This window comes from Lissotriton helveticus, chromosome 2_1 (genome assembly GCF_964261635.1).
Source record: "Lissotriton helveticus chromosome 2_1, aLisHel1.1, whole genome shotgun sequence".
Classification (NCBI taxonomy): domain Eukaryota; kingdom Metazoa; phylum Chordata; class Amphibia; order Caudata; family Salamandridae; genus Lissotriton; species Lissotriton helveticus.
In genome coordinates, this window is record NC_136059.1 from 1,904,228,579 (window position 1) to 1,904,254,719 (window position 26,141).

The following is a 26,141-nucleotide window of genomic DNA, read 5'->3' on the forward strand; positions in this document are numbered from 1 at the left end:
AATTTGGACAGCCTACACCCTGGGCGTCTGTGTTGTGAGTGAGCGAACTGCCTTTTCGCTGTCATCTGGAGTCTGTCTATTTCCAGCAACAAGAACCACTGTCTCAGCGAGCCTGATCACCCTGTTGTGCCTTCTGGTTTTCTTGTATTCTTTGACAGTTCGCTGTGGATTCAGAGTATATTCACACAGTGTGGGCACTTCTCCTACTACAAGCGCTTGTTGTATTTGTTCTTCTGGAGGTGCCCCGGCGCTAGCAGTACCCTCGCTCTCACAACACTGTAGTGTCTCTACCTTCTACATCACAGGAGCCACCCATCATCTGTTTTGTCAGACTCTGTGTAGCCTTTCTGCATTGGGTGTGTGCTCCCACGGTGTGATGTTTCCTCTGCCTTCACAACTTCGGGCCGTTCAGCGTGTGGAAGCAGCGTGTGAAGAATTAGAGGCCTGTTTGTATTTTTGCGGTGAGTGAGGAACGTTCTTGGAGCGTTTTGTGCACTTTTCCAGTGCGATTTACATTGAGACGGTTGAGCCTTCACATCATGCGCAAACCAACTACCATGGCGCGCACGCAATCTTACCCGCCTCGTGGAGCCTGCATCTTGCCCTGTGTGACGTCTGCCTCTCCGTCACTGCTTTCTCCCTTGCCAGTCCGGTCTGCACGTCTTCGACGTGAGCCATCCAGCGCCGACGTGACGACTTGCCTCCATTTTGGCTCTTCTTACTGCGCAAGTCCCCGCAATGTTTACGAGTCCGTCTGTTATTGCCACAGCTTTAAGAAATTGACGGTTTATTCCTTGGTCCACTCCAGCTTTCCTTACAGTCCTAATCCCTTATCTGTTTCAGTGGATAGTGGAACATGAGAAATGAGGAGTGTACGGCATTCTAAGAAAAAAGTGCTTTCGGACTTCCTCTACATTGCTGTCTGCATTAGAGATTTGCCTTTTCCAAGGGGAGGTTCTCACAGGAACTTGGGTGAAAGTTTAATTTTGTAATTACATTACCAAACTTCCTCTACATCGCTGGTTGCATTCAAATCTTGACATTTCCAAGAGGAGGAGACTGTAGATGTCCCATCACGACTAACTCGTGGTTAGAGTTTACCTGCTTTTCACCCCACATTTCCTGTTGTGCAGTCACTCATCGGAACTTTTGGACAATTCCAGCCAAGAAGTCCTCGGGTGAGATATCGCTCACCGGAGCTCATGTTTTTTTATTTTTGTGTGGGGGATGCATTGATTATGTATATTTATGTGTAATTTAATTTTCCTTAACAGTGGTGGGTGTCAGTTTTGTTTTGTTTTCTAAAGCAGCATGTTTACTCTATGGTGTACCCTTACTTTGAGGGGGTTGTGGTGTCAGTCTGTACCAACTTTTGCTTACTAGAGTCATGTTACCTCTTGGTGTACCCTATACATTCATAGGGGATGTTGCTGTCTGGGTTTTACAAGGTGTGTTTCCTGTGTCTAATCCAAATTGGTCAGTTAAATTGTTTGTATTTAATTAATGCCCCATTTATGTAATAAGAGTTAGTACTCTACGGTGTACCCTTACTTAGGGGAGGTTGTGGGGTTATGGTGCCAGTCAGTGCCTACATTTTGTTTTTAGTAATAAGAGTTAGTACTCTACGGTATACCATTACTTAAGGGAGGTTGTGGGGTTGTAGTGCCAGTCAGTGCCTACATTTTGTTTTTTAGGGTCTTGTTGTTACCCTTTGGAGAAGTTACGTTACGCACTTTCACGTGGTGTACCCTTTTATTAGGGGAGGTTGTCTGCATGTAACTAATTTGTTCGAAAGTTTCAAAGATTAGTATCTTTGTGTACCCTTTTCTGGGGAAGGTGGTGTGCGTTGTCAGCGCCCCCATTTAGTGATGTTATCTTGAACAATTACTACATTGTTCAATGGTGTACCCTTTAGTTAGGGGAGGTTGTCTGTGTTGGTCTAAATTGCATCACTCTTTGTAGGTAGTCGAGGTGCGTTGTCAGCGCTACCTCTTGGTGTAGTTCCGCCACTTTTGTTAGTGTGTGGCTACTGTGTATTTTGTTCCAGGGGCGTTAGTTTCCTCTGGTGTACCCTTTCCTGGGGAGTTATTGAGTACCACAGTTTAAAGGTTGCGCTCCTAAGTGTACCCTTAGAAGGGAAGTTATTAGTGCATGTCATGCGCTAGTCTTTATTACAAAGCATACCTTTTTCTGTGTAGGTTACCAATTTATCCTATTGTGCTTTCTTCCATCTGCACACAATTTGTCATTTAGTTGATACACCCTACTTAATTTACCGGGATTGCTACCTTGTTTTATTAAGGAGGGTGGATGGGCATGTTATGTAATTTTGCATTTTTTTCTACATGCCTCTTTTAATTTTCTCTCTGCTTTCACGCTTGAGTTTCCTGCTTTTCAAATTGTCTCTCTGACTTGCTCTAATGTCTATAGTCTCTTCTGGTTTCTTCTATTCTGTCATAACTTATTATTTGCTGTTGTTCACTAACGGAAGAGGATGTGTGGTAAATACTTACTATATCTTTTCCCCTCTACCACTGCATCAGAATGTCCTGACACATCATGGAATGTTAAGTGCCTGACTCTAGCTAGAGAGTCAGTTGGTCATCTCAGGCTGAGGAGCTGGAAGCTCTCTCCTGGTGGGGTTTTTCTCCTTGTAACTTACTAACCTGTAACCTGCCACCAAACTACCTATAAATAAAGAGGGATCTACTACTACACATGGACTACGCATCATTGTTTGTGTACCACACTCACCCTCTGGTAGCTTAGCGCAGAGCAGGCAGGCTTACCTAAAGAGGTAAAGTGTAAAGTATTTTCAAACACACAGTCATACAATGAATACACCACAAAAAGACTCCACACAGGTTTAGAAAATTAGCTTTCTGTAATATTAATAAAATGAGACCAAAATGATAAAGATCACAGGTACACATTTCAAGATAAGAAATGTAACAAAAAATATCACATTTAATGCACCATTAAAGGATCGTGCTCAGAAGTACCTACACGTCAATTAGGTTCAGGAGAGGAAGCACAAGTGTGGAAATAAGACAATCCTCAGCAGGGATTGACAAGCAAGTGGTACAAACGTTGGAGCAGGAAGCCAGGCTCCAAATAGTCTTGGGGGTAAGTTTATGGAGTTGAACGGGGGTAAACTCAGGGCCCGGGAGTCGCCGGTACGAGAGTCCTCACCCGGACTCTCTCAACTGAGTAATGGCAAATTCTGCCACCTTCGGGCGTGCAGTGCAGCTCCAGGGACCACACGTACCTCTTACTGTGTGGGACAGAAGTGCCTTTGATGTACAGGGTGACTTCAAAAGACCTCTCTAAAGTGCAGAGGACCCCTTTCTACCCAGTCCTGTCTGCCAGCCTAGCTATGGGGGGTAAATCAGCCCTTTGTGTTGAGATAGGACACTACCTATTCAACTGTTACCTCCTCTCCTTCCTCCTGCCCAGGATGACCCGTCCGTATGTATATGAATGCAGATGCAGTTGATTGTCATGCATTGTGGCTCTCTAGAGGGAACGCACAAATGTAAATGTCATCCAGCCCAGCCCAGATGTGTATTGGAGACAGGCTGCCAGGCACACAGAGCAGTAAGTGCAGAGAACCATCCGCTTTCTAAAAGTGGCATTTTTACAATAGTAAAGTTAAATCCAACCTCACAAATAAGTAGGATTCATCAATACCATTCCAAACATATGAAACATCAAAAAGCTACTCGTCTCTGGTCAGCATTTACAGTTTAGAAGATTATTAAGGTATTCCCAATGCTACCCTCCGAGTGGGGTAGGCCTCAGAGTAGTGAGAAACGAAATAGGCTGTTTGTCACTACCAGGACATGCAAAATATAAAGGTGCATGTCCTTCCTTTTACTTACATAGCACCCTGCCCTTAGGGCTACCTAGGGCCTACCTTGGGGGTGACATATGTAATTAAAGGGGAGTTTAAGGTTTGTCAAGTAGGTTTTAAATGCAAAGTCCAAGTGGCAGTAAATTGCTCACCCATGTTCTGCAATGGCAGCCCCAGGTCAGGTTTGAAAGGCTAAATCTGTGGGTGGCACAATCAATGCTGCATGCCTACTAGTAGCATTTAACTTACAGGCCCTGGGCCAAATAGGTCAATCAGGTATACACCAATCACAAGCATGTTTAGGGAAGAAGCACATGCACTTTAGCACTGGTTAGCAATGGTAAAGTGTTCGGAGTCCTAAGGCCAACAAAAAGATACAGCAAAAACGTGGAGGTCCAAAGCAAAATGTTTGGGGGAAGACCACCCTAAGGCTGACAGGTCTAACAGCATGCCTGACTCATTAGAAAGGAAAGCCCCCAGTTAGATTGATGAGATCTACCACTTCATCAGTGGTGAAAATGGCATAACACTGGGCCATTGTGTTACACGCATATGGAATCATGTGTGGTAAAAGTCTGCCCTCCCCTTCTTGGTCCTTCTAGGGCAGAGCATTCCAAACTCTGTGTCGCCTGAAAATGATGGGTGTGTCGCGGGATGACGCTGGTACTGCAATCCTACACCAGACGTACGTGGAGAAAGGAGATCGTTAGGCTAGCATGTGTGCGCTGCACATGCGCAGTTCGGCCTGCAGAGCCATTCCCGGCAGGAGTGTGAACAGGTGGGTGTTCAAGTTCTGAGGTAGGGCATAGTGCGCGCCTTTCTGCCCGATGTGTCGTTTTAATTACATACATAAAATCTGCAGTACACAGCCGGCTGCATTGAGAGTTCTATCCTGGACCCTTCACTAGGCCCTCCAAGGCTGTTACCTCCTCACAGATGCACGACCTTTGCTAGCCATGTTGTCTGTCTGGAATACGATGTTGTTCCCAGTCTAGGTGGGCTGAGGGTGCGCTTTAAGAATTCAACTCATTCGGCATCGTCGTGTCACTCCCCGGCTCCAGGTATCAACCGGTGAACGTTAGTGAGAAAATACACCTGCTGAAGTGATGAGTTTGTTGACAGAAGGTCACAGGTTTGATTTTCAGGTGATTAACAACTTGTCTCTGTTGTACATACAATGTCAAGAAAAATAGCACCACTGAGTTGGTTAAGAGAAAAAAGCCGATCTTTACAGCGCCGAGAAACGTACGAATAGAAAGTGCTATTTTTTGTAAGAGTGACCAGTGTGACTGGTGCTGTTTCAAATAATGCCTCTGGACATTGCGTGTGGGCTGGTCATCAGTTCATAACTGACTCCCGGTTGTGCATAATGCACAAAACACGTTGGGTTATAAATTCCAGCAGGCCACTATTTCTACCCATGAACCAGAGACCCTCCCTGTCTCATCTAACCCCATGAACTTACTTTATGAGGCCACTGTATGAGAAAAGATATTTTGGGCCCAAGGGGCCGGGACTTTGGAACCCCTCAACCCTTCAACTTGAACAGAAGCCCATTACCATCAAATCAGGAAACTTCTAAAAAGAACTTTAACTTAAGTGTAAAATCATCATGGGAGTGACTGCAAAACGGCCAGACAATAAACATGGAAAAAATCAGGGAAAAATAGCACATTTAAATAAAGTGACACAAGCTTCAATAAAGTAAACGTTTAGGGCCAGATGTAGGTAATTCCGAATTACCTACTCTTAAATACCGAATCATACCGATTCGGTATTTAAGAGTAGGTAAATTGGAAATAGGCAGATGTAGGTAATTTTTCTTTTACAATTACCGATTCTGTAGGATTCGGTATTTACCGATTCTGTAAATAACGAATCGGTATTTCCCATTGATTCCTATGGGCCTTGAAGCCCTTAGGAATCAATGGGAAATACCGATTCGGTATTTACCGAATCGGTAAATACCGAATCTTGGCAGGGGGAACGGGGTGTCACTTTGACACCCTGTAGCATCCCAATTGCAGGCTTGTGTGCCATGTGGCACACATACATGCCCTAAGGGCATGTCTGTGTGTCACATGGCATAGGAGTACATGCACAGATGTGCATGTACACTGGAATTCGATATTTTACCACCCAATAGGATTGGGTGGTAAATACCGACTCCAAAAGGGCCTGTGGCACTCTTTGAAGTGCCACCTACATGTTGATTTGCAGAATCGGTATATTTACCGATTCGGTATTTTACAGATTATGTAAATTTACCGAATCGGTAAATATACCGATTCTGTCAATAAAATGCCCCCTACATCTCCATTTGCAAATACCGGTCCGGTATTTGCCGACCTACATCTGGCCCTTAGTTTCTAAAACCAGTGGAGCAACACTACAACGTATCCAAAAGGGCATGAATGAAGAGGCCTAAAGGAGGGCTCCCCCATGCCCCCGGGGTGGGATTGCTTCCATAGTTTATTAAGTTGGTCGGCTTTAATTTCTTGCACCATACATATATCACTCCAGTGCTGCCTCACAGATTGCCCCAGTAGGCCTAAAAGTTGTTACCGGTGTCAGGCACAGGTGACGTCGTTCCTGCACCTTGCCTGGGAATCTGTAGTGAGGCCGGTGGCTACGGTCATTGGTGCGGAGATGGAGCTGGACCCGGTTGCTTGCCTGTTGGGTGCTATTAAAAAGCATAACGGCAGAAGGATGGAATTAACATTTTTGCATTTATTATTGTTGGCAAAGAGGAGAGTCGCATTTACCTGGAGGGGGCAGGGTGGGCCTAGTGTCAGCGTTTGGGAGAGGGATCTGTGTGGGTAGAGTGGCTGTGGGTAGAGTGGCGGAGGAAGTACGCCTCCGTAAAATGTAGACAAGATGATATAGTGGAAGATGATCTGCAGGTTTGGGGGGGTGCTGTTGACTAAATTTGTTGGATGGGGAAAACAAGACTTTTCTTCTGAGGACAAGGTCAGGTTACTCCTGTTACTGGTGCTGTGGTGTATTGAGACATAATGTACATGATTTCTTTCTATGGGGTTTGATCTACAATAACTTAAATAAAATAACAATTAAATAAAAACTCAGATCTGTGACTGGTGGTAAATGTTTGACAATGTTCAGCATTCCGTCCATCATCGGTTTGTGTTGCAATATCCATGTGCAGCCAGTATGGATGAGTTTGCAGCTGCACTCATGACTTGAACACCATTGTTCTCTCATTTAGAACTTGTAAAAATCTTCCCGGTGAACTATGGAGAAGTCATAAGCAAATTGCTGCAGAGTTCCTCAACGATATTGAGAGCTGAACACACACTCCAAATACTCGAGTCTCCCTCTTAATGTGTGAGAGACTGGAAGTCTGCGTTTCTCTCGTATGCCCAGGGTTGGATTAGGATTAAAAATCGGCAAGGGCACGCTAAAAAAGTGGCCCTCATTTTGCATATTGCCTTTCCGCAAAACACTACTGCGGCGAAGTTTCAACAAACAGAGGCATGTTTTCTTTTAAAAAAATTCCAAACTCAAATAGATAAAAAGTTATGGAAAATCTCACTATTCAGGTTAACGCTCACTGGAAAAACTCATATTCAGCAAGGCAGCAGGCAGACTTTGTGCATGGCTGAAAGGGTTGGCAGTGCGTGCACCCGCCCTTTTTGTGCCGTAAATCACTGGGGCATGTGTCTATGTGTGCATGATTATATTCTTGTTTTAGGCACAAACCTAACCTTACACCCAGTTTTGCCAGTCACTGTCTTTGTTAGAACAGATTTCCAATTGCTTTATTAATCTTCCTGCTTTCTCAAATTTGCTTGAAAATGCACCGTTTGCCCACTATTTTTTCAATATTTTCTCATGGGAGAACCCCCCAAACCCCCTTAGGTGGATCAGCCTCGCGCGCTACACGCACTCGCATTACCGTTTTGCAAAATGGTGAATGTCTAAAAAGTGTGGCACCAACATGAAAAGTTTGGAAAGCTGTGTTCTAGTGTGTGGCACTGGTAAATATCCCTTAGGTTCAAGCATCAGGCATTTCATTTCAGCTCTCTGGTTCTCAGTATTGCATTGAGCATCAAATACAAAAGTAGAATGGGATTGATCCTAAGTGGATGAGTTTCGATAAGTAGGAGCCCTCTTTACAAACTCTCCAGGATGATGGGTAAAGGGTGCATATAGGAACCCTGGGCTTGATTCTCAAAAGTACCTGCGCATGCACGTTTGATGTACATGCCAAATTCAAATTTTTTACAAGTGCTAAGCCATTTCATCTATTCTCAAAAGTTGTTTTTGCACTCTTTAAATGATTTACTCTTACAATGTTTTTCATGAGTAAATCCATGAGAAAGGTGGGCTTCGGACCTCATCGGCTAGCAATGCCCACTGCGTTTGCAAACTGCAAACATACTCGGCATTCAAAAACGAAATCAGGAAAAAATAAATGACCAAGAAAAAAGGAATCGCACACACACCTTCATCTAGCCTGGTTCTGCCGTTCCGGAAAGATTTACATGGAAACAGTGATACTTGGGACTACTTATGAGACATTAAATGGAGCAGTTCAACGATCAACACACTTTTGTGTCTTCTTTTTTTACCAATTTCGGTAATTACAGACTCAGAGTTGTGAGCCATTTCCTTTAGAACTTAAACAATACAAAGCATAATGGATCTTCTATGATGAACAACTGGTGTCAGTGGACCTAAAAAATATAAATCTTCAAGTAGGAGTATGTCTAGTTTGCATATTTGTCCATCTTTCCACATAGTTGCTTCTGTCACAGGAGAGTGTCATATGAGAGCTTATATTATATGCATTTGCAGCAATGGAACTTTGAAGGCAACATCTGGGCAGCTGAGGGCTGTGTTGGGCAAATCATGGCTATACCAGGGACTATGCGAACAAGTGTAGCATACTTGAGCATATGGTGACACAAACAAGCATCTGAGGATATACTTACAATGAGATAGCTGCACCTGGGCCATTAGAAGCTGTTCCCAGCATACAGGGCTACACTTGAGAATATATGACTAAACCTTGCCATGCACTGCTTATGACCTCACATACTCCATCACTCATGACATCATTGTTAATATCACTCATGACATCTTTGATAATATCACTGATGACATCTGAAATGGCAGGGGTGCGAGTCATAGTTACTTTAAATAACTATAACTGGTGAATTTCAGGGATTTTTTTTGTTTAAAATGTTATGTTTAAACTGACAATTTCACCTAACTATAACATCACTTTAACCTTTGTTTTTGTCAGTGACTGAGTATTTTTTTTAATGCAAAGTAATGCATCCTCTCCTTGGGGAGAGGATGTAACCTTACGGCTAGAGCGGTGGACGTCGCAGCTGGGGAACTGGGTTTGAGTCTCGGCATCGACGCTCACCATCCTGTGATTCTGGGCAAATCACTTAATCTTCCTGTGCCTAACAAAAATTAATGTGTCTTCATGTAACGAAACTGGTGCTATGTAAAGGGCTCTGATACCAGACATCTTCGGGTCTAGTTCGCGCTATATAAAACTCTACAAAAAAAAAAAAAAGATATTACATGCATAACTATAACATCACCTTAACCTTTGTTTTTGTCAGTGACTTTGAGGTTTTTTTATGCAAAGTAAGATATTACATACCTAACTATAACATCACTTTAACCTATCTTTCACGGTTGTATTTAATTGACCTTCCAGACTATTTCACTTGAAAGTCCAAATCGATTTCCACAGTAATGTTTGGTTTGAAGCCTACCAGTGTTTCAAAAAACAAAATGTTGAAGTGACAATAGCTGTTTTACATCTTTTACATCTAACCATCAGATATTTCACTTGTGTATTCACAAAGCATGCAGTGTTCTTTGCCTCGGAAATCGAATGTTATTTTTTTTTTAGGTCTGGCCTAGAGACAGGTTTAGCTGTGTCGTTAGTCTCAAGTAAGAACAAAATATTTATGCATACATAATTACATGCTTCTGTCCACAACAGCATAGGACAATTGGGTCAGCCTACTTCAGCCATATGCAATCTTACACAGTTACATCATTTATAATTATCACATGGGCACATCCACTGAAAAAGAATACACTTCTATGCCAGGGCTGGTGGACCAATACTTTACTTTGCCAATGTGTTTTATTTCCATTTTTTTAATTCTATTTTTGTCATTCTTGTGCATTTCTAGCTACAGTAATTCAAATCCAGTAGTATATTTTCTTTCTGCCAATAATAATCATATTTTCCTGTGACGTGCAATAATCCTTAAAATGTTTTCTAAGTACACCTGCCTGCTAGGAAGCACCAATACTGTTATATTAAAATTAGATATGAATGTTTATTTTTGAATACGGTTTGTTCAGCACAAGCATATGGTGACCACATTTAAGCTTTTCTTAATATTTTCCTTTTCTGGCAGGAGTTTACAATAAAATAAAGTTACTGTTCCACCAGCTTGCCAAAGTTAGATGCAATTCTTGCCCTACATTAGAATATAAACCCCTTGACGTTATGTCAGTCACTTCTATAGTTTCTCAGCTGCTATACTGTTTATATATTTAAGTTCTTTCCTGCAAGTTCTACAATTAACTGTTACATGTTTTTACCTATGAATGCAGTTAAACAGTCACGTGATCTCTCTGGATTGTCTCAGGTTTTTAGACATTCATACATAGTTGACTGCTTTACAACTGATTTAAGGATTGTCAAAGGGACTATCTTTTGCCCCACATTAAGAATATAAACATACAAAGTAGTTCTTTATGTCCATTTTTGCTTTTTTCATGTTCTTATGTTCCTTAGACTTGCACCCTAAATATTAATACTTTATAGGTCCTCTACTTTGACCTGACACGGACAGAGCATGCAAGTAAATTCTGCTTGGTATATGGGCATTGTCCTCATATAAGAAAAACCGACATGATGAGGGTCCTGGAGAAAAGTTTAGAGACCGAGCACAGTCACATTCCTACATGAAAAACACAGAGTGACTGTGGGTCTAAAAATGTGTTGTTGAAAGAGTCTGACAGCCAACCTTATCCCTACTAAAGCATAATCTCAAAAACTAATTACTACAAAGCGTGATACTTCTCAGATGTAAAAGTACCCATCAGTCATCTCTCGGTTCCGCCCTTGTCATCATTTGGGACTCCTTTCACCAAGGAGGGAGCTCCTGCATTGATTGCAAGTGCTAAGTGTGTAAGTGGATGCCCTATGTGACTGAAAATGTGGGTGGGGTAACCTTCTTGTGATGACTGAGAAGCAGTGCGTGAAAGTGTGTGTGAAAACGTGAAAAATATAAAATTGGATAGTAGAGAGCTAAATAAAGTTATTAGATGCTTCTCGTACCTCCAAAACTAAAAGACCAGTGCGGGATCATAGCAGTTTTAAACAAATATCTACTATATTGATTGAAAAGGTCAACATGTTTCAGCAGTTAGTGGACCCTGACAGGTGTCCGCTGCTTTCTTCAGGACCGTAACTTCGCTACTGCATTGTGGTGAGAAAACTTGACAAACTCAAAAGTGTTAAATGAACACAAAAATGTCACCTCTTTGTTGAGTAACTGTCCTCCAAATTACTGAAGGAGATGGCATCCATGTGGCAAAGGTCAGCGTGTCAGACAAACACAACAAACAAAGAGAACAAAGACACATTGGTATTTGTAAGATAACATCACATTTGATGGTTGGTACATTAATAAATCCTTAGTACTTTGAGTGCCCAACAATGATGTACTATGCCTAACTCGAAGGCTGTCGTCCACTTACCTAGTTGGTAGGACGTATGTGCTACGCATCACCTGGCTGCGGCTCAGGTAGCGAGAGCACCGCTCTATTAAAAACAAGCAAATTATGGTCAAGGACAATTCTCATATATTGCCCCCTGATCTCCGTCATTCAAATAATCTGTGCATCTGGAGGAGTCACGTTGCCAGTAGCACTGGCCCGTTATTCCTCCGAATCTGTTTCATCTCGTATGGCTCCATACTGAGGAAACTAACCCGTCATTTTGCAATGTGGATTATCATTTTTTGCACCGAATGGTGCTCTTGTGTTCTGAAATACGGACCTTTACTTTCCTGGTGGTCATGCCCACGTACTTAAGTTGGCATGGACAGGTGATAAAACAAATCAGATTTTGACTATTGCAATTAGTAAAACGCCTTTGTTGCCAAGGACGATTACTTCCTATGTCCAGAATAGTTGATTTCGATGTTTGAGGGCACGCTGCACAATTACCACATGGGTGGTGCCCTTCTTCGGCTGGCATATCCCAAAGGGTCCCTACTGCTCTCGCAATTTTTGTCTTTGGTCTCGTATGTATGAGTTTGTCTCTGAGGTTCGGTCCCCCTTTGAAGGCAAAAAGTGACGGTGGAAGATGGTCAGAGCCTGTATTCAAAATGGTCCAATGCTTCTTGGCAATTTTTTGTATCCCATTTGATTGAGTGCTATAGGTGTTAACGCACGTAATTCTTTGATTCTTTTCTTTGGGAACCGATGGTTCCAAGAGGGACTCACGATTGTTATTCGCTGCTCTTTTCAAAGAACGGCGTATCAGTTGTTTCGGGTATCTCCTTGATTGTAGTTGTTTCTCTAGAGCGCCTGCATGTTAACGGAAGGACTCTCGCGTTGGAACAGTTGCGTTGGATCCTTAAAAACTGTCCATACGGTAAATTGTCTTTGAGAGCCTTCGGGTGGCAGCTGTCGTAACTCAAGAGAGAATTGCGTGCCATGGGTTTTTTGTATAATTCGGACATCAGGCCTGTTGGAGTTGCAGAGATGAGCAGATCTAGAAAAGCCAGTTGGTGCTTATGATATTCCACTGTGAATCGTAAACAGTTGTTCCTGGTGTTTAACCACTGGTGGAACTGTAACAGTTCCTCAGTCGTACCACGCCAAATTACCAAGATCTCATCAATATCTCTTTTCCATGTGCGTAAAGACGCAAAAAAGGGATTCGTTGGTGTCAGAACGTGGTCTTGCTCATACAAGTTCGCTAAGCTTGGAGTAAAGACGCTTCCCATGCTAGTCCTCGACGTTTGGAGAAAGATAGTTTCTTCAAAACGAAAAAAGTTTTCCTTCATAGCCAGGCTCGCCAGATCCATTATCAGGTGCACTGGCGTGATCGTATCGAGATCTCTTTCCATCAGTAGATTTTCTATCACAGCCAACGTGTCATCCTGAGGTATTGACGTGTATAAAGATTCGACGTCAAATGACACTAGTAAGTCAGTGTTGACGTCGAACTCTATTTCTGGGAGTATTCGAAGGACATCTTTCGTGTCTTGTAGATATGTTGGTATTTCTTTCACCATAGGTCGTAAAAAAAAAATCTACAAAAGGTAGAAAGCGGTTCAAGCAGAGAGCTGATACCAGAAATGATAGGGCAGCATGGAGGTGGTTGTTGGTTCTTGTGTACTTTAGGAAGCACATATAAGTAAGGCATTGTTGGATTTGCAATACGTAGGTACTGTGATTCCTTTTGGGTGACCCATCCCTCTGAGAGTGCTTCTTCAACGATATGTCCGATGGTGTTCGTGAGTCTCTCAGTTGGATCCTCTGTTAGGGACCGATAAGCATTGGTATCTTGTAGCTGTCTCAAGCATTCATTTCGATAGGTCGATACGTCCTACCAACTAGGTAAGTGGACGACAGCCTTAGAGTTAGGCATAGTACATCATTGTTGGGTACTCAAAGTACTAAGGATTTATTAATGTACCAACTATCAAATGTGGTTGTCCTACAAATATCAATGTGTCTTTGTTCTCTTTATTTGTTTGTTGTGTTTGTCTGACACGCTTACCTTTGCCGCATGGACGCCATCTCCTTCAGTAATTTGGAGGACAGTTACTCAACAAAGACGTCCAGGTGACATTTTTGTGTTCATTTAACACTTTTGAGTTTGTCAAGTTTTCTCACCACAATGCAGTAGCGAAGTTACGGTCCTGAAGAAAGCAGCGGACACCTGTCAGGGTCCACTAACTGCTGAAACATGTTGACCTTTTCAATCAATATAGTAGATATTTGTTTAAAACTGCTATGATCCCACACTGGTCTTTTAGTTTTGGAAGTACGAGAGGCATCTAATAAATTTCTTTAGCTGTCTACTATCCAATTTTATATTATTCACGTTTTCACGTTTTTACACACACTTTCACGCACTGCTTCTCAGTCATCACAAGGTTACCCCACCCACATCTTCAGTCACATAGGGGCATCCACTTACACACTTAGCACTTGCAATCAATGCAGGAGCTCCCTCCTTGGTGAAAGGAGTCCCAAATGATGACAAGGGCAGAACCGAGAGATGACTGATGGGTACTTTTACATCTGAGAAGTATCACGCATTTCATTGTCCTCATATCCCTTAGCCAGAAATGCCCCATTTAAAATTTGCCTCTGTGGATCAAAACTAGGCCTGGATGTAAATTTCCACTCCGCTCGTGGAGTTTGCGGAATCTTTCAAAGTCTGCGTAGCGCGCGGAGTTCCTCGCTTGCCAACGAGAATCTTACTACAGACCACCTCCAGGTGAGATTTCTCAATGCGGGCGGTCGCAGATGGTAGCTACTGCCTGCATTGAGAAACCTTCTGTTCGCATTGAGTAAGCGGCCGATTGTGTAGAACACTTATTCAAGCGGCAGAACGAAACTGTGCCTTCTTGCGCTGCGCGTGGTGCCGTGTGCGCTGAGTTTACAGTGCGGGACAAAGACTCAACCCTAACAATCAGCGCAAACGGTGTGGCGTAACGCACTCTGCCGCTTGCGTAGCTCCACGTAGCGCAGCCGAGTTTTTTGGTCACTTTGCGGAGTTCCGCATAGCGGCACTCCAGCCATGCCTAATCCTTACATCAGAAAAGGAGGAAGGAGACTGTCAAATAATGTTTTTGTCACTTTGCTTTTTACTTTTCAACTTAAGTTATGCGTGGAATTCTTCTCTGAACTGTGTCCTAGGACTGAAGCCTGAACTACACTATTTTTCTCCTACCAGTGTGCTATAACGTTATTTTCTTTATTGTTACCCATATTTAGCAAATTGATGCAATATTCATGTTTGACGTGCCTGCACTTTATATAGCATAATTCAAATAGTCTTTAAACGAAATAATGACAGAATACTAGTCCTAGAGTTGGGAGCTATATAACTAAAGGGCACAAATGTAAATGTCCTATGCAATTTCAACTATACAAAATACTGACTACATAGACAACAGTTTAAAAAGTACAATATGAAAACATTCTGACAATATCTGCATAAAATAAATACACGGGCCTTCAAAAATTATAGACGTTGACATTCGTTTGAATGTAAGAACTGCGTTTGTGTAAAAGAACCTGTTAGAATTTCGTTATCTGTTTGAAGTACAAGTAGAACCAAATCCAGAGCTCTGCGCCAGGCTTCCTCCTTTGCTAATACATTATCATAAACCTGTTGACTACCCATGGGATTGCAGAGAAAATCCAAATCAGCAATACTGTTCTGCTCTTTAACAATCTCTGCACATATGTATGCTGATGGGGAGCTGCAGACAGGTAAATTATTAAGATGGCGCTGTATACTAGTCCTGCTTTCCATCGCAGATGCACTTTTGGTGGTGTTGCACATGACAGAAGACAAGTACTGGTACCAGCCTTCTGCCATTGCCCTGAGAACACATGGCTTATAACATAAAGACGATGTAGCCAACCAAGATGACAAGTTGTGAAATTGTCCAGTTGAGTTTTGGCCATCCCTCTTTGAACACTGCGCTTCAAGCTTTCGGAGGTGACTTAGACACAAAAGTTCTACAGCGCCAGCACCCAAAAAAACATTTTGGTCAACTATAGCATTGTGCAATCGATGAGCGCAAGTCCAGAACTGATCTTCTATGGATTGCATTTTGGATACTATAGGTGTACTAAGTACGGCTGTCACCAGAGGAATATCATTGGTTTTAATACAGATGAGCATTCTGTGGCCCAACCCTACAGTTTGTAAGTTAACTGTTCTCAAGACACTTACACAGGCACCAGTCCCCGCACAACACCTACTCATCTGGGTGAAATAGGTCACAGGAACCGCTCCTGTGGCCTCACAAAAAGCTTGCAGCACATTTTGAGGCACATGACTGATAACTAAAATGTTACCAGGGGTGCAGTTCTGCATTAAATTTACAGACACAGTTCCCGTCACTAAAATTAAGTTTACATTTAATTGAGCAATTTGGTTAAATGCACGATCAGACCACAAATCTTCATATCCATTTCCTGAAGTATAACTGTACTCAGTCACTGTTTTTACACAAGATGAAGAGTTAAATCCCAAATGACGATAAGTTTCAGTCAGGTCACCTTCAACAACAAGAACCTTTAGAGGCTTATCCCGAAGATGAACAGCCACAGAAGCCTGTTCCATTGACACAAAAGTCACATAGCCAGAGTGGACACCAGAGTGATCCTCAGACAATCCAGGTAAGCAGCATAACACGATTTTGGAAAAAGTGTATACTGAATCAGCTGAGAGGGCATCAATCATGTTACCGGCTTTTTGACAAATGTGGTTAGCAGCATCCCGTACAAGTTTCATGCAATGTGTATGGCCGTGGCTCAGACCCACAGTGAGCTGCTCAAGGCCCATCCGATCACAAGAAATGTCTGTAAATTCATTAGCACAGTCTTGATAATTGATCAACTTAGAGTCTACACAGGACTGCTCTTCTTTTGTTTGAAAGTGTCTGCTGTGGGTTAACTTTACTCTTTGGCCAATAGTCTTCGTGGAGGAACAATTTTTAGGAATCCCACACAAGGGTTTGTCTTGTAATACTGTAGGCACAGAGTAACCTTTACATTCTGAAGTGGGTGTTGGGCTTATAAATTTGCTTTTACAGGGATCACATGCGACTATCTTTTGGAAATTATCACTTTCTAATCCACTTTCTCTGGGAAGAGGCATCGGAGGTGTTTCTGAAGTATGACTGCCTGCATACATGCTTTTAGGTCCTGGTGGTTTCAAAATATCAGAAAGTGCAATTTGCAGAGATTTTACTTCTTTGATGCAAGAAGTAAGCGCTTCTGACATCACTGACACCACCACTGATACTGGAATACCTTGGGAAAGGCATTCCAATGCAGCATTGCTCCAAGCACCAACCAGAAACATGAGGGTGCTCGTTCCAGTTCCATAGATCTTATTCTGTATCAAAACTGATTCATTGAGAAGTTGTCCAACTGCACTTGTTAAATCCAAATTTTCCAGCAGCCGAAAGGCAGAGGAAGTCAACGTACATTCCAGAGTGCTTTCATCAACAATGAACTTCTGTGATTTTACTGGACCTAGAAGGGTTCGTCCTGAACTCACTAATGATGAAAGCTGCTGAAGTCCAATGTGGCGGCGTGTGTTCATTACCTTCCCAACTTGACCTACAATTTATAAAAAAAGGAAATTCATCATCTTTTCATGAAAAATTATTGAATATTTTCTGCAACAAACAAATATGTACAGCAGACTTTACAAATACAAAATGAATACTTTACATATTAATATTTTTCAGTCAGCCATCTTCACACTGGAGGTGCTCTCATAATGAGATTACTGACAGGATTTTATACTGCTTGTTGCTCTAGCTTATTTTATTTATGTCACTTCTGTCTTAGTAATGTGGAATCCTTAACTCTGGTGCAAAGCAACTACCTTATTATATTTCCTCTCTGTCCTCCTGGCCACATCAAAACCTAGCCTATGGCACTGTACCAATCCTTGTAAGTTGTGTCCTAAATAATATTAATGTTATCATAGGGCACAGTAGCGATGATCCCAAATAATGAGAAATAGCAAAAGGACACACCGATTATGCTTTTTACCACGGTTTGCTTCCATCAACAAATCAGACCGACGGAAAAACAAAACTAAAGTCCAGAGAAATGTCAAAATTAAAAAGATCACCTAAGCCAAGGTTGAACATATCCTTGAGCTGGTCAATACTCATTCAAAGATATTTTCACCAGAGCCACATTCTACATTTTGCATGCTGGTTGATCCGGCAGCAAGATTGCAGAATTGAAGAATCTTGTACATAAATCTTTTTTAGCCTCTACAGTCCATTCTGATGGTTACGTACAATATCCTTGCCTAATCAGCCATCTCCAGATATGAATTAAACCTTGATATGTTAGACATCATGCATCTTGGCTCGCCAAATTTTGCATGGCTCTGCTGGAGGTGGCCTGCAATCAAATATTTTGGTGTGCACTTCTCCAAACAAGTAGACTCAACAGTGACTAATAAGTTTAATCCGCTATATTATGGCATTTCTTGCTTCTTGGAGTACTTTCTAAGTGATACCTAATGATCCTATGGGTTAGACCTCTGGCAGCTAAATTCTAGATCAGTTTGTTATAAGGAATCAAATATTAAATTTGATACATCCTCCGACATGGAGTCTCTGATGCGATCACCTAGACAGTGTAATATGATCAACTTGTTTATCCCCTTAACTGGCCAGACTGGATTATTTTGAGCTTACTGAAGGCATTAAAATAATCTCCTTTCCCTTTCTCTTTCCCCAAGGATAACCAAAATGATGCGTCTCTTCTGTCCAACCACCGGTTTTAGCTTTGCTCTTTCATGTTCCAAATTATCTCATACATTTGTTCAAGTGTTGCCTAAATCTCCACACGGCCCTGGGGATTGCGCAGAAAATCCAAATCAACAATACTGTTCTGGGGGGCGTGGCTAGCAAGCCATCATGGCGGACGGAGGCTGTTAGAGCTCCGGTGCCGCCGGGAGAAAATCACATCCTGTATGCCGTGACGGGGGGCCGTCCTACGCCACCAACGGTAGGATTCTGCCACTGAAGTGCCCCGCTCGACTCAACGGAGGTTTGGAGACTCCAAGACCTGCGGCTGCCCGGCGAACCGCGACGAAACATCTGCGGCCTAGCCCCACGTTGCGAGCCAGGGCCTCGAGTGTGGGCTGTGCCCGGGACACGGAACGCTACCTGCCGAGGTGTCCGTGGGCTGCCCTGGAGCGATCGACGAACGCACTGCCCGCTTACTAGTGGAGTCCAGGGGGTACGGGCTGTGGCCACCCCCTTCCCCCTCCCCCCCCCCCCCCGATACCCCTGGTGCGAGATTCGGAGGGTCTGGAGGCGACCGCTCGGAGGGGAGGGGGCGGCGCATGGAGGGGAGCCCTACCTGCGGGGAGCCCGGAGCCGCACCGCGCCGACGTCCGGGACCAAAATCCAGTCAAACAACCACTGAGTGAGGGACACACGGAGGCATCGTGGAAGGCGCTGCACTGCCCCGTCTGCTTCTCCCCACCTCCCTCCCCTCCCCTCCCCCACTCCCCGCCGCCATTGCTGATCCTGAAGAGTCTCGGAGGAGGGATACTGCGAGTGCCGACGGCCTGGGTCGGGCCGGAGATGCGGAGAGAGCCACTGGCAGTACCCTGTGTGAGGTGAGGGGTGGTGTACGAAATGGAACCGTCGGCCTAGAACTGCACTACCCCGGAGGGGTGAGGATCCAGACGGTCGGCCCCAAGCCCAGCGGAGATGCGGGAACAGGCCCGAGGGACGAGTGGTGGAGCGGGGAAAGCCGCTGCTGTTGCCCTGGATGGGGAGTGCGGAGTTGCCCTCCCTGGGTCCAAGGAGAGGGCGGGAACTGGTGCCCACCCAGCGAACTGATCCCTGACGCCCCTTTGAGGTGGACGGAGGTGGGAGCGGCCTGCGGCTTCCCAAGCAAAAGTGCCCTACCTTAAACCCTGTTGAAAGCTCGATTACCCGAAGCCTAGAGAGACCGCGGGGCTGAGTCGGGAGACCGGGTGGAAGAAACATGGGAGGTGATAGGTGCCTGTCCTGCGACGTGGCCCCAGCCACTGGGAGGGCCTCTGAACGGTCACCATGGTACGGAAAGGGGCAAAGACCACGGATGGCAAGGAAGGGACATCTGTGGGGCCTACTCCGTACGCGGGTCTGAGTGGTTCCACACCTCTAACACTGAACTCTACCCTCTCTGAAGACCAACAGGGGGACAAACTGGATCTAATACTCAAGGAAATTAGAGACTCTAGGGCCGCGATGGAGACGCAAATGGGCACCCTTACCACTAATCTCTCATTGCTTAAAGCCGACCATGATAAACTGGCGGACAAAGTCAAAGACCAAGGGACGACGCTGACGGACCTTGCCCCGACGGTAGCGGAACACTTCGAATCCATCCAACAAATCCAACACCAGGTGAAAACTCTTATGGAACGTGTGGAGGACGCAGAAGGCCGCAATCGTCGCAATAACCTATGCGTCATTGGCCTTCCGGAACGCAGTGAGGGTCTCCACGCGACGGAATTCATGGAGCAGTGGTTCAGAGATAATCTAGCTGCAGAGGGACTGTCACCGTTCTTCTGTATGGAGAGGGCACACAGGATCCCCACTGGTCAACCGAGACCAGGACAAACACCACGGCCACTGATTGTGAAGATCCTTAACTACCGAGATAGGGACACACTGCTTAGACAGGCCCGGATGAAATCCATCATAGAGTACGAAAACAAACGTATCTCACTATACCAGGATTATACCAACCTGGTGCAGAAGCAGAGGTCCTCATACTACGAGGTGAAAAAGAGACTATAGAGAGCAAAACTCCGCTATGCCCTGTTATTTCCTGCGCGCCTCAAGGTGATCCACGACATTAAAACACACTACTTTGAAAGCCCCACGGACGTGGAAGAGTGGCTAGAAGTGATGGATATTGAGGAGAACCCGGACCCAACCCAGGGTTCATCGGTCGGCGGATCCAAGGATGGATCGGATCATGCGGAGGACAGATCAGGTGAATGTGGCACAGAACCGAAACGGCGCAAACCTACTACCCATCAACAAAAACAAGGACAGGAAGATGCTGTCGCACTGGTGGGCTCCTTCAGGGAGGACCGTGGAACTATAAATACGGACACTGAAGACAGCACTATCCACTCGGACTCGGAAAACAGTATGGTGTTATTCCCGACTGTAACACCTAGAGCGGCGGATGAACTATTGGACAACGCCCAGGAATGACTTCTAACATGGAAGGGACCTGGAACTTCAGGTCACATTGGTATCCTTTTCCTTTATTATAACCAGAATGCACAGCCAAACCTTGGTGGGAGGAGGGGACCCACAGGCGGGGTACATGATTGTGATTCTATGGTGACATGTTGACCCTTGAGGTAACCGAGCTGAGCTTTCTAACTACTGTCTCTGCCATAAGGACCTTGCGCACCCCGCGCTCCTTTGCCACACAGGAATATAACACTGTATAAATAGGACACATGCCCCCCCCCCCGAAACGCGGCTAACAGTAATAGACGATTGTATGCTAACTCTCCCGGCGGCACTGTTGAGCCGACAGCCCAGACAAGTATGGCCCTTTGGACACGGCCCAAGCCTAGCCAACCCCCCAGAAGCGTATGCAACACAGATTGTTTGGTTATGTTCTACAGTTTCATGTTCGGCACAGCAGAGTTCCGAGGCTGCGCCTCCAGAGTTTGTGTTTGGGGAGGGGAGGGAACCGTCTCCGGGCTAGCACCGATAATGTACATATTGCAATGTGAAATGATACTCACTGTGACACCTGTATCGGGATATGGCTGAAGAGAAAGGGAAATATAGGCTAGTTACCTGGAATGTGCGAGGATTAGGGGCGGTACCGAAGCGACACAGAGTACATGCCTTTCTGATTCGCCAGCGTGCACACATAGTATTCCTACAGGAATCCCACCTAACACAGTCCGAGGCGCACACGTTACGGAAAAAATGGAGGGGAACCATCTTTTCCACTACGTACTCTGCCTTCTCCAGGGGGGCCACGATATGGGTGAGATACGGTACCCCTTTCGTGGAACTGGAGAGGAGAGTGGATGAACAAGGACGCTACATACTGGTAAAGGGCACACTAGACGGTACAATGGTGGTCTTGGGTAGCATCTACGCCCCGAACTTTGAACAGGACAGATTTCTCACAACCGTCGGCCGAGCCTTGGCAGACTGGATAGATATCCCTTGGATCCTGGGGGTGACTGGAACATAATACTAGATGTGGACCTGGACAGATCACACCCTCCCCTCCAAGCAACAGGGGTACATAAACTGTCTGACTCATTTAGGACATGGCTTCAGGGATGGGGCGTGACAGATGTATGGCGTACGCTACACAAGGAATACTCATACTACTCCCCATTGCATAACCTACATACCCGACTAGATAGATTCATCTGCAACTCCTTAATGACAAAATGTACGTCCTCAGACTATCTCGCCAAAACCTTTTCGGATCATAGGCTGCAAACACTAGACCTACACTGGGGTAGGATACCCTCACCGGTCCCCACCTGGAGGCTCAACCCCTCCCTACTTGAAGACGGCCCGTTCCGCGCACACCTTGCCGACACCTTGACCAATTACTTTAGGGAAAACTGGGACTCTACGTCCTCAAACTTGTTAGTATGGGACGCAATGAAGGCTGTGCTAAGGGGCGCTGCGATAGGCAGATTGGTGGGAGCCAGACAAGAAATTCATGGAAAACTCTGTGAAGTGGAGAACCGCCTGAAACAGCTCGAGACTGAGGTAGGAATTGACCCAGAGCGCAAAGGCGACTTACAATTGTGTAACATAGAGCATGCAGAAATCCTAGAAACCTTAAGGGTCATAGACTATGGGGATTATCTGAGACGACAGCAGGCGGAGGCGGATAGATCTGGTGCACTGCTAGCTCGTCTGATCCAAGATACCCCTGAGGTCCCAGTAATTACGAGTATCCGGGATGGAACAGGCAGACAGGTCAACACACAACTGGAAATCAACACTGTGTTCAAGACCCATCTGGAGGGACTCTATGCTCCTCCCCCTGCAGATACTAGAGATGACATGATAGATTTCCTGGGAGAATTGACAATCCCGACCCTGACCCACGAAATTCAGACGGCCCTAGCCAGACCCATAACGCAACAGGAGATGAAAGTAGCTATCCACACACTTAACCGGGGTAAGACCCCGGGCATGGATGGACTGCCTGGGGAGTTTTACCAAACCTACTCCGAAATTCTGGCACCCATCTTGGAACAAATTTACAAAACTGCTTTTGAGGTCGGCCAGCTGCCGGTCACGGCTATGCAGGCCTTGGTAATATCCTTTCCGAAACCCGGCAGAGACACCCTTGACGTGAGCAACTATAGACCCCTCTCCATGCTCTCCTCGGAGTATAAAATACTTAGCAAAGCTATCGCCTTACGAATACAAGCTCATCTCCCTGGCCTGATCCACACTGACCATTGTGGTTTCCTTCCAGAGAGAAGCACCTCTCAGAATACGCGACAACTCCACGCCCTCATGACGACCAGCCCACAAGAACTGCCGCACGCGGGCTGCATAGCCCTAGATCTCTGGCAGGCATTTGATTCCCTGACATGGGACTTTATGTTTGATAAAATGGATTAGTCTGTTATACACAAACCCAACGGCTAGAGCACGCACTGGCAGGTACACCTCGGACAGTTATGACGTTCACAGGGGCACCCGACAGGGATGCCCGCTGTCGCCATTGCTGTTCGTACTCACATTAGAGCCCCTAGCGATTGCACTCCGAAACAGGGCAGCGGAGACGGGCATACCAGTTGGAGATACCCATAACTTGCTCTCCATATATGCCGACGATATAATTGTGTTCCTCCGTAATTTGCAGGGTGATCATTTACAACTAGCGACCATCTTTGAACGGTTTGAGAAAATCTCTGGTCTGGCCATAAACCCAAGAAAATCCCTGGGCTTCTTTTTCCAAGAAGGACAGCGGCCTACCCATATACAGTTTGGAACCTATGAGATCCAGGTAGCACCAACCACGTTCAAATACCTTGGTATTAACGTATATCGGAGTCCGGAAGACCAGATTGAGGGTAATGTGCGGAGGGCAATTAATGGCCTTCGGGGTAGCGTGAACTTTTGGACATCCCTACCCCTCTCTGTAATGGGCCGGGTGGCGATTTCAAAGATGGTCCTACTCCCCCGGATACTGTACTACTTTGTAAACTTGCCAGTGCCTCTCCCACAACAAATTTTTACCACGCTAAACACACTACTAATCAGTCTCATATGGGGTCAGGAAGACGGCGTATCAGCCTCAAGAAATTACAACTGAATACCAGACAAGGGGGTCTGGGAGTACCAGACCTACGTAGCTACTACTACGCAAGCCAACTCCAATAACTAACACGCTGGGTGGCGGGTAGGAACCTACATGAGATTGCTTACACAGCAGACAGACTGGCACGCGGAGATCTTCACTCCCTTTTACTGCCCGCTGCCAAAATCCCCAGAGACTGCCACCCCCTCCTACACGTAGCTTTGAGATGTTGGCAAAAAGCACTGTCGTACACGGCGGGGACCACCCCCTACGCAGACAACATCCCCCTCCTAGGACTCCCAACGCCACAAGGGAACCTGACACAACGCAGATTACAACCCTGGACGACGGCCGGGGTGGACAGGGTAGGAGACCTGTTTGGGGACGACACTCTCCTAGATCATGCCTCTTTCGCACAATACACAGGTGCCCCACAACGACTGTACCTCCTACACGCCTCGGTGACCTACTATGTGAGACGCACATGGGCCCCACAACGCACCAAACCAGTCCAGCACGAATTGGTTCATCTCCTCCACTATATGGGGACGGGTGGACACCTAGTACGGTGGCTCTATATGGGCATATGGGAACATGCAGCTCTGCCCCTCACCGCACTTAGGGAGACTTGGGCTACGGATACAAGGGAGGACATAACAGACGGGGAATGGAAGATCATCATGGGTCATCATAGGAGGGTGTCCAGAAATGTTACATTCAAATTTATACAAGCCATGGTCTTACATAGGGCATATCTCACCCCTCAAAGGCTCCACAGGATGTTCCCTGCCACCCCCCACAACTGCCCTAGATGTCAGGAGGACGAAGCAAACATTCTCCACATGTTGTGGACATGCCCGAGAATACGCAACTACTGGGGGACGATCAGAAATATACTATACACTGTAACAGCCCTGCAGATCCCCGAGGGGGCGCTACCCTGCCTGATAGGCCATAGGAAGAGAACTAAGACCTGTAAGGCGCAACTGAAATTTCTGGACTTAGTCCTCTTGTTGGCACTTCGAGTTCTCACTATGAGGTGGAAGTCGCCCCGATCCCCAAATGTAGAACTATGGCGGTCAGATATGTTGAAATGGGGCAAAGCGGAGGCCGCAGCGCTGCGTAGAGAGGAAGAGAAGGGCCTACGAAAATTTCCTGTAGCGCAGGAATGGGACCAAATGCTGATAGAGTTGGAAGATGTAGACCTAGAGATGATACAGTGACATACCGTCTGAAGTATGCCAGAACCATGGAATTTCAGCACATACGGATACTTAGACAAGATGCATTGATTAACATGGCCTGACAATTGAAATACTCTCTGGAAAAACTAAAAGCTAATATATCCCAATTAAAGAGTGTGTACAAAGGAATAGCCGGGAGAAGGGGTGGGGGAGGGAAGGGGTTGAGGGACAGTTTATGGGCAGGCGATACGGCAATTTAAATGCTAATGGTTAATGATGTGATGGAACAATACCTGGAAAAATGTAAGACGTGATGAAAAATTGGATATGGAAATAATACGCCTAAGTTAAGTTAAAGAAAAAGGAAAAGACTGATACAATGTAAACTGTATACATGTAACTTGTAATAACTGTCACAGTCATGAATAAAAAGTAAAAAAAAAAAAAAATTAACAATACTGTCCTGCTCTTTTATTTCTGCACATATGAACACTGTTAGTGAGCAGAAGACACATTTGATGGTGTTGCACATGACAGAAACCAACAGTGGTACCAGCCTACTGCCATGTCATTCAGAACATATGGCTTATAACAAAGAAGATGTAGCTAAAGAAGATGACACATTGGGAAACTTTCCAGATGAAATTCAACATTCCCTCTTTTAAATCTGCTCTACACGCTTTGGGAGGTGACTTAAGCACATAGGTTCTACTGCTCCACAACCCAAAACACATTAGGTACCATCTGATCATGGACTCAATCCAATGATTAAACTGATAGGCCTTCCCTAGCTATCTGGCATCACCCTGAGCCATCATTCATTTATCCTCTTCCCCATGGCATTCTTCCCTTTCCCATTTTTGGGATTTGAGATGCCCCATCGAGCGGAGCAACTTACGGAATTAAACGAGGAATCGAGTTAAAAACAAAGCAACTAACCAAAGGCAAGGAGAAAAATAGTAATTTGGAAAATC

General features: G+C 45.1%; 1 protein-coding gene across 1 annotated transcript in view; it reads right to left on the minus strand.

The window, feature by feature from the left end:
* Positions 1-14,733: 14,733 nt before the first annotated feature.
* The window catches only part of BBS12 (Bardet-Biedl syndrome 12), a 29,917-nt gene continuing 18,509 nt past the window's right edge, over positions 14,734-26,141 (minus strand). Inside the window, exon 2 of the mRNA XM_078676818.1 lies at positions 14,734-17,248. Coding sequence (XP_078532944.1) covers positions 15,132-17,248 — 2,117 coding nt within the window. The 3' untranslated portion in view covers positions 14,734-15,131. The remainder of the gene's footprint in view (positions 17,249-26,141) is intronic.